Source organism: Notamacropus eugenii, chromosome 5 (assembly GCF_028372415.1).
Source record: "Notamacropus eugenii isolate mMacEug1 chromosome 5, mMacEug1.pri_v2, whole genome shotgun sequence".
Lineage (NCBI taxonomy): Eukaryota > Metazoa > Chordata > Mammalia > Diprotodontia > Macropodidae > Notamacropus > Notamacropus eugenii.
The window spans coordinates 177,915,688-177,929,823 of record NC_092876.1 but is presented as its reverse complement, the minus strand read 5'-3'; the positions used below and the strand labels follow the sequence as shown (position 1 = coordinate 177,929,823).

Genomic DNA, 14,136 nt, shown 5'->3' with positions numbered 1-14,136 from the left:
ATTTCTTATAGCACGATAGTATTCCATTACATTAACATGCCACAACTTGGTCAGCCATTCCCCAAATGATGGACATCCCCTCAATTTCCAGTTCTTGACCACCACAAAATATGAGCTGCTATTGTTATTTTTGTGCTTGTGGGTTCTTTATGTGGGTCCTTTTCCCATTTTTATGATCTCTTTGAGATAGACTTAGAAGTGGTATTGCTGCATCAAAGGGTATGCACAGTTTGATAGCCCTTTGAGCATAGCTTCAAATTGCTCTCCAGAATGGTTGGATCATTTCACAACTCCACCAACAATGGATATTAGTGTTCCAATTTTCCCACATCTTCTCCAACATTTATCTTTTTCCTGTTTTGTCCTATTAGCCAATCTGATAGATGTGATGTGGTACCTCAGAGTTATTTTGATATGCACCTCTCTAATCAGTAATGATTTAGAGCATGTTTTCATATGACTATAGAGAGCTTTAATTTCTTCATCTGAATACTGCCTGTTCATGTCCTTTGACCATTTATCAATTGGGAAATGACTTTATTCTTATAAATTTGACTTAGTTCTCTATGTATTTGAGAAATGAGGCCTTTATCAGAGACACTGACTGCAAAAATTGTTTTTCAGCTTTCTGCTTCCCTTCTACTCTTGTTTGCAATGGCTTTGTTTGTGCAAAACCTTTTTAATTTAATGTAATCAAACTTATGAATTTTGCATTTCATAATATTCTCTCCCTTGTTTGGTCATAAATTCTTCCCTTCTCCATAGATCTTACAGGAAAACTATTCCTTGCTCTCCAAATTTACTTATAGTGCCATCCTTTATATCTAAATCATGTACACATTTTGACCTTATTTTGGTATAGGGTATGAGGTGTTGGTCTGTGCCTAGCTTCTGCCATACTGTTTTCCAGTTTTCTTAGCAGTTTTTATTAAGTAATAAATTCTTATCCCAGAAGCTGGAGTCTTTGGATTTATCATATAGTAGATTACTATAGTCATTGACTATTTTGTCTTCCATACCTAACCTATTCCATTAATCCACCACTCTATTTCTTAGCCAACCAAGTAGTTTAGATAATTGCTGCTTTATAATACAATTTAAGATCTGTTATGGCTAGGCCGCTTTCCCTTGCATTTCTTTTCATTAATTCCCTTGATATTCTTGACCTTTTGTTCTTCCAGATGAATTTTGTTATTATTTTTTCTACCTCTATAAAATAATTTTTGGCACTTTGATTGGTATGGCTCTGAATAATTAAATTAATTTAGGTAAAATTGTCATTTTTATTATGTTTTCTCCTCCCACCCATGAGTAACTGATATTTTCCCAATTTTTTAGATCTGACTTTATTTGTGTGAAGTGTTTTGTAATGATTCCCAAGTATTTTATAATGTCTACAGTAAGTTTAAATGGGAATTCTCTTTCTCTTACTGTTGGGCTTTGTTAGTAATATCTAGAAATGCTGATGATTTATGTAGGTTTATTTTATATCTTGGAACTTTGCTAATGTTGTTAGTTATTTCAAGAAATATTTCAGGTGATTCTCTCAGATTCTCCAAATATACTTTCATATCATTTGCAAAGAGTGATAGCTTTGTTTCTTCTTTGCCTGTTCTAATTCCTTCAATTTCTTTTTCTTATTTCTAGAGCTAACATTTCTAGAACAATATTGAGTAACAGTGGTGATAATGGACATCCTTGTTTTACCCCGCAATCTTTTTGGAAACGCTTCTAGCTTATCCCCATTATACATAGTATTTGCTGATGGTTTTTAATAGGTGCTACCTATAATTTTGGGGAAGACTCCATTTATTCTTCTTGTTGCTAGTGTTTTTAATAGGACCAATGTTATATTTTCTCAATAGATTTTAATACATATGATTTCTGTTAGTTTTGTTATTGGTATGATCAATTATGTTGATAATTTTCTTAATATTGAACCAGCCCTGTATTCCTAGTATAAATCTTACCTGGTCATAGTATATTATCCTCGAGATAAATTGCTGTAATCTCTTTGCTAAAAATTTTGCATCTATATTCATTAAGGAAATGGGTCCATAATTTTCTTTCCCTCTTTTGTTTCTTCCTGGTTTAGGTATCAGCACTGACTCCTTCACCTGTTTTTCCAGATAGTCTGTATACTATTAGAATGAATTATTCTTTAAATGTGTGGTAGAATTCACTTGTAAATCCATCTGGCCATTGAGATTTTTTTTCTTAGGGAGTTCACTGATGGCTAATTCAATTTCTTTTTCTGAAATGGAGTTATTTTATTTCCTTTTCTGTTAATCCAGGCAATTTTTATTTTTGTGATCCATTTCCCTAAGATTTTCAGATTTATTGACATATACTTGTGCAAAATAACTCTTAATTATTTTAATTTCCTCTTCATTGGTGGTGAATTTACCTGCTTCATTTTTTGGTACTGGCAATTTGGTTGTTTTCTCTTTTTTTGATCAAATTAAACAAAGGCTTATCTTATTTTATTGCTTTTTTTCATAAAATCAGTTGTTAGTTTTCTGTATTAGTTCAATGGTTTTCTTAATTTCAATTTTCTTAATTTCTCCTTTGGTTTTCAGAATTTCTAATTCAGTATTTAGTTAGGGATTTTTTTAGCTTTTTTAGTTTTTTGCCCAGTTAATTGATCTCCTCTTTCTCTATTTAATTCATGTAAGCATTGAGAGATACACAACTTCTCCTAACAACTACTTTCGTTGCATTCCTTAAGTTTTGGTATGTTGTCTCATTATTGTCATTCCCTTAGATGGAGTTATTGATTGCTTCTATGATTTGTTGTTTGACCCACTCAATATTTCAGATTAGATTATTTAGTTTCCAGTTGATTTTTAGTCTGTCATTCCATGGCCCTTTATTGCATGTAATTTTTATTGCATCATGACCTGAAAAGGATGCATTTAATATTTCTATCTTTCTGCACTGGATTGTGAGGTTATTAATGCTCTAATACATGGTCAGTTTTTGTGTAGGTGACATTTACCACTGAGAAAAAGCTATGTTCCTTTCTATCCCAATTCAGTTTTGATATTCTATTCATCTCCTTAACTTCTTTCTTGTTTATTTTGTGTTTAGATTTATCTAATTCTGAGAGGAAGAGGTTGAGGTCCCCCAGTAATATAGTTTTGTTGTCTACTTCTTCCTCTAACAATCCTTTAATTTCTCCTTTAGGAATTTAGATGCTATACCACTTTTTACATATATGTTTAGTAATTATATTACTTCATTGTCTGTGGTACCTTTTAGCAGTATATAGTTTCTTTCCTTATGTCTTTTAATTAGACCTATTTTTTGTTTTTGTCTGAGATCAAGATTGCCACCCCTGATTTTTTCTTTTTTAAATTCAGTAGAAGCATAAAATTTTCTGCTCCATCCTTTTGTCTTTACTCTATGTGTGTCCCTCTGCTTGAAATATATTTCTTATAAACAAAATATTGTAGGATTATGTTTTTAAATCAACTCTGCTGTCTACTTCTGTCTTATGGAAGAGTTCATCCCATTCACATTCACAGTTGTGATTACTATCTGTGTCTTTCTTTCCATCCTATTTCCTGTCCTGTTCATGCTTTTCTCTCTCCTCTCTCCCTTTCCCTCCTCACTAGAGTTTTGCTTTTGACCACTGACTCCCTCAATTTGCCCTCCCTTCTATCAGCCCTTTCCTTTTTCTTCCCTCTTTCCCTTTCTACTTCTTTCCTCCCTTCTGTCTATCCTCTTCCTGTCCTTTCCCCTTTCCCTTCCTACTTCCTATTAGATTTCTCTACCTAACAGATTGTCATTCCTTCTGTAAGCCAAATCTGATGACAGTAAGGTTCAAACAGTACTCATCTCCCTCCCTTCTTTCTGTTTATTCTAATAGGTCTTTGTGTCTCTTCATGTGATGAAATTTACCCTTTTCTACCTCTTCCTTTCCTCTTCTCCCAGTACAATCCCTTTTCACTACTTAGATTTTTTTATCATAACATCAAAGTCAACTTATACCCATGTTCTCTGTCTATGTATACCCCTTATAGATGTCGTGATAAAGATGCAGTTCTCAAGAGTTCTAAGTCTCATCTTTCCCATTTAGGGATATAAAGTTTACCTGTATTGAATAACCTGGTTTGTTTTTCTTTCCTGTTTACCTTTTTATGCCTCTCTTGAGTCTTATATTTGAAGATTAAATTTTCTTTTGAGCTCTGGTCTTTTCATCAGGAAAGTTTGGAAGTCCCCTATTTCTTTGAATGCGCATCTCCTCCTCTGAAACATTATGCTCAATTTCACTTGGGTGGTTGATCCTTGTTGTAATCCAAGGTCCTTTGCCTTCCAGAATATCACATTCCAAGTAAAAGATCAGATATTTTCATGCAGAAGCTTCCAGGTTCTGTATAATCCTGACTGTGCTTCCATGATATTTAAAGTGTTTCTTTCTGGCTGATTGTTGTATTTTCTTTTTGACCTGATAATTTTGGAATTTGGCTACAATATTCCTTGGTGTTTTCAATTTGGGATCTCTTTTAGAAAGTTACTGGTTCATTCTTTCGATGACTATTTTACCCTCTGGATTTAGGACCTCAGGGCAGTTTTCCTTGATGATTTCTTGAAAAATGCTGTCCAGGCTCTTTTTTCGATCATGGCTTTCAGGTAGATCAATAATTTTTAAATTATTTCTCCTAGATCTCTTTTCCATGTCAGAATGTTTTTCCAACAGGGTATTTTATGTTTTCTTCTATTTTTTTCATTCTTGTTATTTGTTTGACTGATTCTCGATGTTTCATAGAGTCATTAGCTTCCACTTGCCCAGTTCTAATTATTAACAAATTGTTTTCTTCAGTTGTCTTTTATACCTCCTTTTCCATTTGTTCCATCTACTTTTTAATGAATTCTTCTCCTCAGTGAGTTTTTACATCTCCCTTTCCATTTGGACAATTCTACTTTTTAAGGAGTTGTTTTCTTCAGTGTACTTTTTCTCCATTTGGCCAATTGTATTTTTTTCAATTGTATTTTTTAAAGACTTGTTTTCTACATTCAGTTTTTTGTTTTTCTTCTCCTAGCTGTTGACTCTCTCTCGTATACCTCTCATTTCTTTTCCCAGTTTTTCTTCTACCCCTCTTGCTTGACTTTTAAAATCCTTCTTGAGTTCTTTCAAGAAAATGTTTTGGGCTTGAGACCAGTTCATATTTCCCTTTGAGGTTTCTGATGTGGGTATATTGACAATGTTATTCTTCTCTGAATTTGTGCTTTGATCTTCCCTGTCCCCATAATAAGAATCTATGCTCCTTGTCTGTTTTTGCTTTTTGCTCATGGTGTTTGCCTATTTCCTGCCTTTTAAAGTTGAGCACTCCTCCTGGAGCACAGATGGTACTGACATAAGCTTTATGGTCTAGAGCTTCAGGTGCTGGCAGCTGAAGGCTGTAAGGATTTGGCAGCTTACCTGGTGTTGATCCACGGTCAGCAATACTGAAGCTCTCAGGGGTGGCAGTGTCTGATTCCTAGAGGACATCTGCTCACTTGGACTTCTTTGAAACTCTGGAATGTTTGACTGCCAGACGATTCCTGGCTGCCAGTGCAAGTGGTGGTTTTCTGAGCTGGGGTTTACTGGTTCCTTTGCCTTTGCCAAAGAACTCGGGGGGTCCTGGTATTGGTCCTTGCCTGCTTCACCACCCTGGGGCTCGGGACCTCCCCTTGGTTTGCTGAGGTAGGTTTGCTGTTGGCTTGTTTGGACACCTCCCATCCTCTACTGTCCTCCTTATATCAGAACAAGAGGGACTTTTCCTGTTCTTCCCCCAAGATTCCCAGGCTATGAGACTCCTGCACTCCATCTTTCTGCTGGCTCAGCTGTTCCTGGGTTTTTCCTGGGGTGATATTTTCTGGGTTTTTAGAGGTCAGTAAGGGAGAGTGAGAGCAACTTGCTTCTTACTCCATCATCTTGGAGATCTAACAAAAACTGTTTTCTCCTCAGTCACCCCTAGCAGCCTGTACTCTTGACTCAGTGGTATCCATTTTTCTCAATCCCTTTTCTAATCTGTTCTCCAAACTTCTGTGTCTTTGTCAAACTTATTTCTGTTTTCTGTCCTTTTTTCTGTCTTTCTCATTTATAGATTATTCTATAGTTGGTTGCTTCTCCATTTCCTCTATTAATCATTCCACAGATACTCAGGGCCTATTGTGTGACAGGGCTGTTCTAAGTATTGGGGATCCAAGTACAAAAAATAAAGCAATTTCTGATCATAAATTACTTATGTTCTAATGAGGAAGACAAACAAGTATAAAAGTATGTATATGTAATATAAAATGAATAAATACAAATAATATAAAAATAATTATGTTTTTGAAAGGAGAGCACTGTTGTTTGAGGGGATTAGAAAAGCTGTTATGCTAAATATTATATTTGAGGTAAATCTTAAGGGAAAATCAAGATTCTGAATCAAAGGTATGGTATGGGGGCATTCCATGAATATGAAAGAGTCATTGCATTGGTACAGAGACACTGTTTTATGTAAAGAGCTGATCGAAAGCCAGTATACCTTAATCGTAGCATGTGGGAGGGATTAATGTTCAGTGAGGCTAGAGAAATAGGTTTGGGCCAAGTTTCAGGGTTTTAAAAATGTAACATAGGAATTTATTTTTTATTCTACCGACAGTAGAAAGCCAGTTAAATTGATTGATGAGGGGAATCGCTTCTTCAGATCTTTGCTTAAGGATATTACTTTTTTGCCAGTTTATTCTCATAAATACATAGAAATTATGCCTCACTCATTTTGCTTGCCTTTTCGACACTTTGATCAGTGCATTGCTTGTAGTAGGTACCCAGTATGTGCTGGGTGAATGGAATAAAGGTTTGTTTGGCAGAGGGACTAGTGGGGTGGTTGCTGTTATAGAATTACCTTTAGATTAAAATTACCCAGGAAAATACAAAGATAATTTTGAAAAATCTCTACTTTTAGAAAGTCCTCAAAATGTTTTATCTGATTGCTCTTCCCCTCCCCCAAGCAGACATTAGATTTCTTTGTCTTATACCCTACATGTCTTAGAAAAAGTTGATGTGAATTTTGTCCTCAAGAATTGTTACGTGGTTGGCTTAATCTTGTCCATTGACCTGGACTCTCTTGCTCTTTTCTCTTTTCTCTCTTCTCCTATTCTTCCTCCTGTGGTATAGCTTTCACTCTCAGAGGAACAGAATGAAGTTACGAAAAATGGCTGTGAATCCAGGGAGCTGGTCTACCTCGTACAGATTGCTTGTCAGGTAAATGACGGAGTTTTATTTCTTCATTTTTTATGTGGCCACAGTACTTAATAAAAATCCTTAATAGAGATTTCGGTATCCCCTTTCTGTCACATATAATATGCTTTGCCAGTATAGCCCCATATGTCATATGTCAGTCCATAGAAAAGTATTTCTCGACCATAGCTCTAAAATTGCTGTTGGTCTATGAACAGCTAATAGGTAAGAAAATAATTGGTCTTTTAAAGAGAAAAACAGTTATGTGCCTCTAATATGTTGTGGAATAGTATAAAAGTACTTTTGCAATGTAAACATCGCATCCATATGCATTCTTAGATAGAAGTACTAATTTTAGCATTTGTATATGAGTACAGATGACTGTTATACAGAAATATATCTACTTCCTTCTTTAATTCTATATTTTATTTGTTTGCATTTTAGTGGAGTTAAACCAGTTTGTATAATAGATATTTCATTCATTCCTAAAGTGTAAGAAAAATACTTTTGAATGAAAATAACTCATGTAATTAATGAGAGTTGCATTTGAATAAAAATTAGATGAAATATATAAAAAAGACCTTCTGTTTGAATACTGACAGTAGATCAGGCTTTCTGAAGCAATAGCTTTTTCTTGTTGAAGAGAATGACCTCTGTTGACATATGCATCAATTGCATGGAACTTGGTTTCTTTTGGTTTTTAATAGAGTACTTTCTACTATGTTTCCCTTTATGTGATTAAAAATGTATAATTCTTTGTCATTTGCTTTGGAAAATGTTCAACTATGTTTTGTATATTGGCTAGTTAATGTATATTTTTGAGGTATATCTCCTGGTAGGCTAGTTTTAGGTTGGTAAGTGTAGGATTCTGTAAAATAGTACTCAACAATCTGGAAGTAAGTAATAGTATAGAGAAATTCAGGATTTGATTCAAAGAGAAACATGTTTTTTTCTTTAATTCTAATACCTTCCAAAAACAAAATTAGGTTAAAAATAATTGTACTTCTAGAAGATACTAGATTGTGGGTTAGAAAAATCATCCATGGCTTTTTATGGAAGTGGGAAAGATTTAATCATCTTTTTAAATTACTGAAGTCCATTGAAAAACTTTCAGATATGTTCTACTTACTCATTCAGCATTAGTTTTGTAACATGTATATCTTGGAAGCATCTTGTGAAAATTCATTCACAAAGTTTAACTCCTAGTTATCTGGACAGAGGATAGCAACTCTCCATTAACCACACTGAATTTTAAAAGCCTTTTTCACCTAACACATTTCAGCACTACCTTTCCTTTTTGTCATTGTACATACAGAAATATCAAATTTTAATATCTTCAGCAAAATTACTTTCAAAGTACTTTGAAAATCAAGTACTTTATAACTAATGTAAAGATTTCCAGTTTGGGATTATTTATGTTACTGCTCCCTTCTATGAGTATAAGTAATTGTGTTTTCAAATGTTATTGAGACAGAATCTCCTAGGCATCTCCATTTCTGGTCATAAGTAATATTTTGAAAAAAAGTCTTTTCATTTTTTCATTGTTTTTCAGTCATATCTGACACTGATCCCATTTGGGGTTTTCCTTGCAAAGATACTGACATAGTTTGCCATTTCCTTCTCCAGCTCATTTTACAGATGAGGAAACTGAGGCAGACAGGGAGAAGTGACTTATTCAGGGTCACACAGCTAGTAAATTTCTCAGTCTGGATTTGAACTCAGGTCTTTCTGATGTCCAGTTCAGCACTTCCTCAATTGTGCCAACTAGCTGCCCCCTTTTCATTTTTAGGCCACAGTTAATACTGATTTGTGAAAAGTAATAATTGCATACATTATAGTATCTTAATGATTCTAATCTGACTTTGCTATAAGCCAACACTGATGTGTCCCAATTTCTGAATTTCTATATTTCTGCCATGGCCAGTAGGGATATTAAATGTTAGTCACATTAAACTATTTATATTTGTTTGTCAGAAATGAGAAATCATTTAGAATTCTAATATCTTAGAGTTTATAGCTTATCTGGTTCAACTCCTACCTAAAGTATGATTTTCTTCTACAATAACACAGACAGGTAGGTATCCCATACCAAGTTTTGACTTTGAAGCCAAGCAGAATAACATAATCTTTTTTCGTTCAAGATTTGAAGAAAGACAGAGATAAAGTGTCACCTGATCTTCTCTTACCTAGTTAATAAATCAACAAGTTTTTGTTAAGCTGCTCCTTTGTGTTAGACCCTTGAGATACAGAGACAGTCTCTGTTAAGAGAGTTTATAACCCAGGAGGGGGAAATAATGTGTGCATGTAAAAATAAAGTAAAATTGAGTGGGTGAGAGTGGGTCAGCAAGGTCTCATACGCATATTTGAATTCTAGCTTCAAAGGAATCTAAGGTTTCTAAGAATTAGAAGATAAGGGAAAATTCAAAGGCAGGAAAGTCAGAAATCAAGTATTCTGTCCATCTAGAATGTAGCCAAATTATTGGTCAGCTTTTAAAACTGAAGCCAGTAATTTCTAAATATTTTGTCTGAGGTTTCAAAGTTTAAATTTCTGTCATAGACATATGTTTGTCTATACCTGTATATATATTTCTTTAGATATCTATATCTACATCTGTATATAGATACATATATGTGTGTATATATATGTACACATATCACACAGACTGTGATTACTGATCAGTGAATATTTATTATGTGCTTACTTTATGTCTACCACAGTGAGAGGTGCTGGGAATATACAAAAACCAAAGTGAAACAGAGCTTGACCTTAAAGAGCTTACACACTTAAAATAATGCTTTGATATCTTATACAAACCCAATTATAACTACAGTGTAATAATATCTAATATTGGGTTTTTTAAAAGAAGCTCCTCAATTTATTTTTCTTTTTAAATGTTTTATTGATGGTTTTTATTTATCTTAATATTCCTGCCACCAATATTCCTATGCTCATCTACACCTACACAGAACTTCTTATTGTAACAAATAATTATAGTTGAGAAAAAATCAATATATAAGCCACATGAAAATATATGCCTCTTTTTGCACCTATAGATCCACTAGCTCTTTTACTGAGGGGCAGGAAGCATAGTTTAACATCAGTCTTCTGAGGTCATGAATGGTTGTGGCACTGACCAGAGTTCTGTAGTTTCTGTTATTTTCCTTTCCAGGTTTTCATCATGAAGAACCTTCCTCCTCTCCTCCCGCAGTTCTGCTTATATTTCATAGAATCTTTTGAAATACATTTTTGGGTTTGCTTTGAATTCTTCACATTGATTATTTCTTTCAGCACAATAATATTTTCTTACATTCATATACAATAATTTGTCAGTGATTCTCCAATCAGTGGATACCCTCTTCCCTTCCATTTCTTTGTTATTACAAAAGATACCATGCCTTTCTCTTTCTTTCCCCTTTCTTGGAGAGTGTTTATCTAGCAGTTACATTATTGATTCAATTTCATTAAACTAGTTTTTATTGTATTTAGTCTCAGAAGACAGCAGAGCTTCAGGTTTTTAACTTCAGGTTTGTTTTAAAGGTGACAAAATAGACTTTAACAGATTTTTTTAAACATGTTTCTTAGATTCATTACTTAAACTATCAGCATGAAATTTTTTTTCTAGCTTGTCTTACTCACAGGTTAATTAGAAAATTAACCTGATATGATATGATATCTCATCCATAATGTTACATAAATCAGTTTGTGGTCAGCTAGGAGAGAATATGCTACATACATACACACACACACACACACACACACACACACTCTTTTCTTGTATTATAGATTTTTCTGCTTTGATACTGATTTAAAAGGTTTATCAAGCAAGTATATATGGAAAACTGTAATCTGCATAATTCTAGTACTGCCTAATAACATGAATCCAAATAGGAGACATCACTTAATACATTAAAAGGGACTTGGTGAAAGAATATTTTGTGACCATTAACTGTGAAACCACAGCTTTAAAAAAAATTTTTTTTTAATCCTTTAAGCTTTGAAAAACATAATTATTTTTGGAAAAATCAATAAAGTACATGTTCCTTTTTCTAATTCAGCAGAGCATCCTTGCTTTCAAATCCTTATAAATGCCAAAAAGTCAAAGGGGACTTTATAGAATGTTAAACATAGAATTTAGACTAAAAATGTGTCTTCTGTAATACTAGTGGGATTTCAAACCACACAGTATCTAAATCTATGTAACCTGGACCTGTGAATCACTAGACAGATACAGAACTACTTCATATTGAATGAGAATCTATATATGCACAAAGCATTGCTATGTATTGTCTTAAGATAACCAATAATAATTAATACTAACAAATATAATATTTATCATAGAGACCCAATTGCATTTTTAATAATCTTAAAAATGGGTTTTGTACTTGAAAAGGTTTAAACCATTGCTTTCTAGTGTATAAATTGGTGAAACCTGATAAACACTAAGACAGTGAAATACAGATTAAAATCATGAAACGATGATGAAACAAAAGCTATTGTAGTTAGTGATATAAAACATGTTGATTAAGGCAGCGTTGCTTTATAGTATTACTGGTTCACAAATATCAATGTGAATAAAAATTGGAACAACTTTACATGCCATTACAAACAAGAAGAAACAAATGTTTGCCATACATCTAGTAGAAAGGGCTCTGGTTTTCCAATCAGAAAGACTAAGATTTTAAATTTCTCCAATAATACTGTCTGACCATAGACCAGTTATTTAACTTTTCTCAGCCTTCGTTCTCTAATTATAAAACTGAAATAATAACCTGTATGGAAAGTACCTGTTTCATAAGGTTGTCATAAAGATCAAATGATATAATATATGTGAACAGTAAAACCCTTTATAACTGTCAACCATTTTTAGCATGAAGTTTAAAAAATATTGCTTGTGATCGAATATTCTAGAAAAAAATTTAGATGGAGATGGACAATGGACAGAGAATTTGATTAGGATGACACATGGGAATATAAATTTCACTATTTAAGTTCAGTATGAAACAATGAAAGAATTTTTTTTTCTTTTGGAAACCAAGTCTGTAGTGGTTTGCTGTGACTTTCAAAAAATTGTTTTCTTCATGTTTCCAAGATGAAATTCTTAATTTTTCAAAGATATGTTGTTTGCTGATAATTGCCCCCAGTGTGGAATTCTATCATTTGATAGGAAAAATGAGCACAGAGTTTGCAGTCAGAAACCCTGAGTTCAAAGCTAGTCCCAGACACTTAGTACCCCTGTAACCCTGGGCAAGTCACTTAATTTCTGGTTGCCTTAGTTTCCTCAACTGTAGAATGGGTTTTAATAACACACAAATGTGGAGGTAGATAATAGCACCTGCCTCCCAAAGTAGTTGTAACGATCAAATGAGATGATATTTGTAAAATTCCATTGCATGTGGTATAGTTGGTTGATTGTTGTCCTTTCTTCTTGAATGACATTACCATGTTATTGTCAATTTATAGTGCGTCCTGCTGTGGCTGATCAGACCAGTACGAGCTCAGGATGCTCTACCACAGGTCAGGCACAAATAGGCCATGTGACCATTTGGGATGTATTATTTAAATTTGCGCATCTCGTGTTTCTTTTGAGCTATTTCAATTCTGCCTTGCTTATAGAGCACAGTACCTTCTTTGATGAGGATATGCCCTCATGGGCACTCCTGTGCCAGTGTCTCTCATGTCATGCAGTCAATTCCAGAGTTCTTCACAGAGACTTTGAGAATATCCTTGTATTGCTTCTTCTATATGGTCTAAAAAGCATATGAGTTTTTGCCTTGTGTGAGGTCTTTGTAAAATAGTCTTTTAGGTAAATATACATTTGACATTTGAACAACATGACCTGCCCATTGGAGTTGTGCTCTCTGCAGTAGAGTTTGAATGCTTGGCAGTTTAGTTTGAGAAAGGACCTCAGTTCCTGATACCTTATACTTCCAAGTGATCTTCAGAATCTTCCTAGGACAATTCAACTGGACATGATTCAGTTTCCTGGCATGGTGCTGGTATACCGTCCAGGTTTCACAGGCATAAAACAATGAAGTCCACAAAACGGCTCTGTAGACCTTCAGTTTGGTAGTCATCTAGTAGGTACTATAAATATTTATTCCCTTCTAAGTAGTGACTCTTACCAATTGGGAAAAAAATGTTTCATTATCTCTTCTCTGGGGATAAAGGTTATTTTGTCCGTTTAATTTGATTTGAGTTCCTTTTAGGGTTTTTTTGTTTGTTTGTTGTACCATAATCATGTAAATTAATCTTCCCACTCCATGTTCTTCACTCTGCATCAGTGCAAACAAAGCTTCCTGTTTCTCCAAATACGTGTTCATTGTTTATTACAACAACATGACATTCCCACTACCACTACTTTCTTATACCCTAGTCTGTTCAGCCATTCTCCCAAATGAGAGATGTCTACTTTGTCTTCTCCATTTTTTTTACTATCCAAATACATTGAATATTTTGTTTTATAAAGAGAAACATCCCCTCTGTCTCTGACAGAGTCTGCGTGGAATAGAAAGTTCTCTAGCTCAAAGGGTATGAATAATCTAGTCACTTTTCTCACACATTTTCAAATTGTTCTTCAAAACAGGGGACCAATTTGCAGCTCTGTAAGCATGTGGCTATACTATTATAGTTCCACCAATCTTAACTATGGTGTAGAGGGGAAAAAGTGCTAGCCAACCTGAGTTCAAATATTATATAAGATACTTTCTATTTGGCCCTGTTAAGTAACTTAACCTCTTTTTTTTTCAGTTTCTTTATATTTCTTCATAATTAACAAACTTCTTACATTGTAAATCTCTTCCTTTCTCTTTCTTTTCAATTTTTGGTACTCACTGAGACCTTCCTAACAACATTGTTCTTCTCTCATAATATTTTCCAGTGAATTGTACTTTCTCATGTCCTTTTCGTTGATCGGAAGCAGTTA

At 34.0% G+C, this 14,136-nt stretch overlaps 1 protein-coding gene across 10 annotated transcripts in view; it reads left to right on the top strand.

Moving 5' to 3' along the window:
* ARHGAP32 (Rho GTPase activating protein 32) overlaps positions 1–14,136 on the top strand; it is a 419,500-nt gene that overhangs the window by 232,275 nt on the left and 173,089 nt on the right. For all 10 annotated transcript variants that reach the window (XM_072611576.1, XM_072611573.1, XM_072611577.1 and 7 more), the window contains one exon: positions 7,151–7,237. In XM_072611576.1, the coding sequence (XP_072467677.1) occupies positions 7,151–7,237 (87 nt within the window). The remainder of the gene's footprint in view (positions 1–7,150; positions 7,238–14,136) is intronic.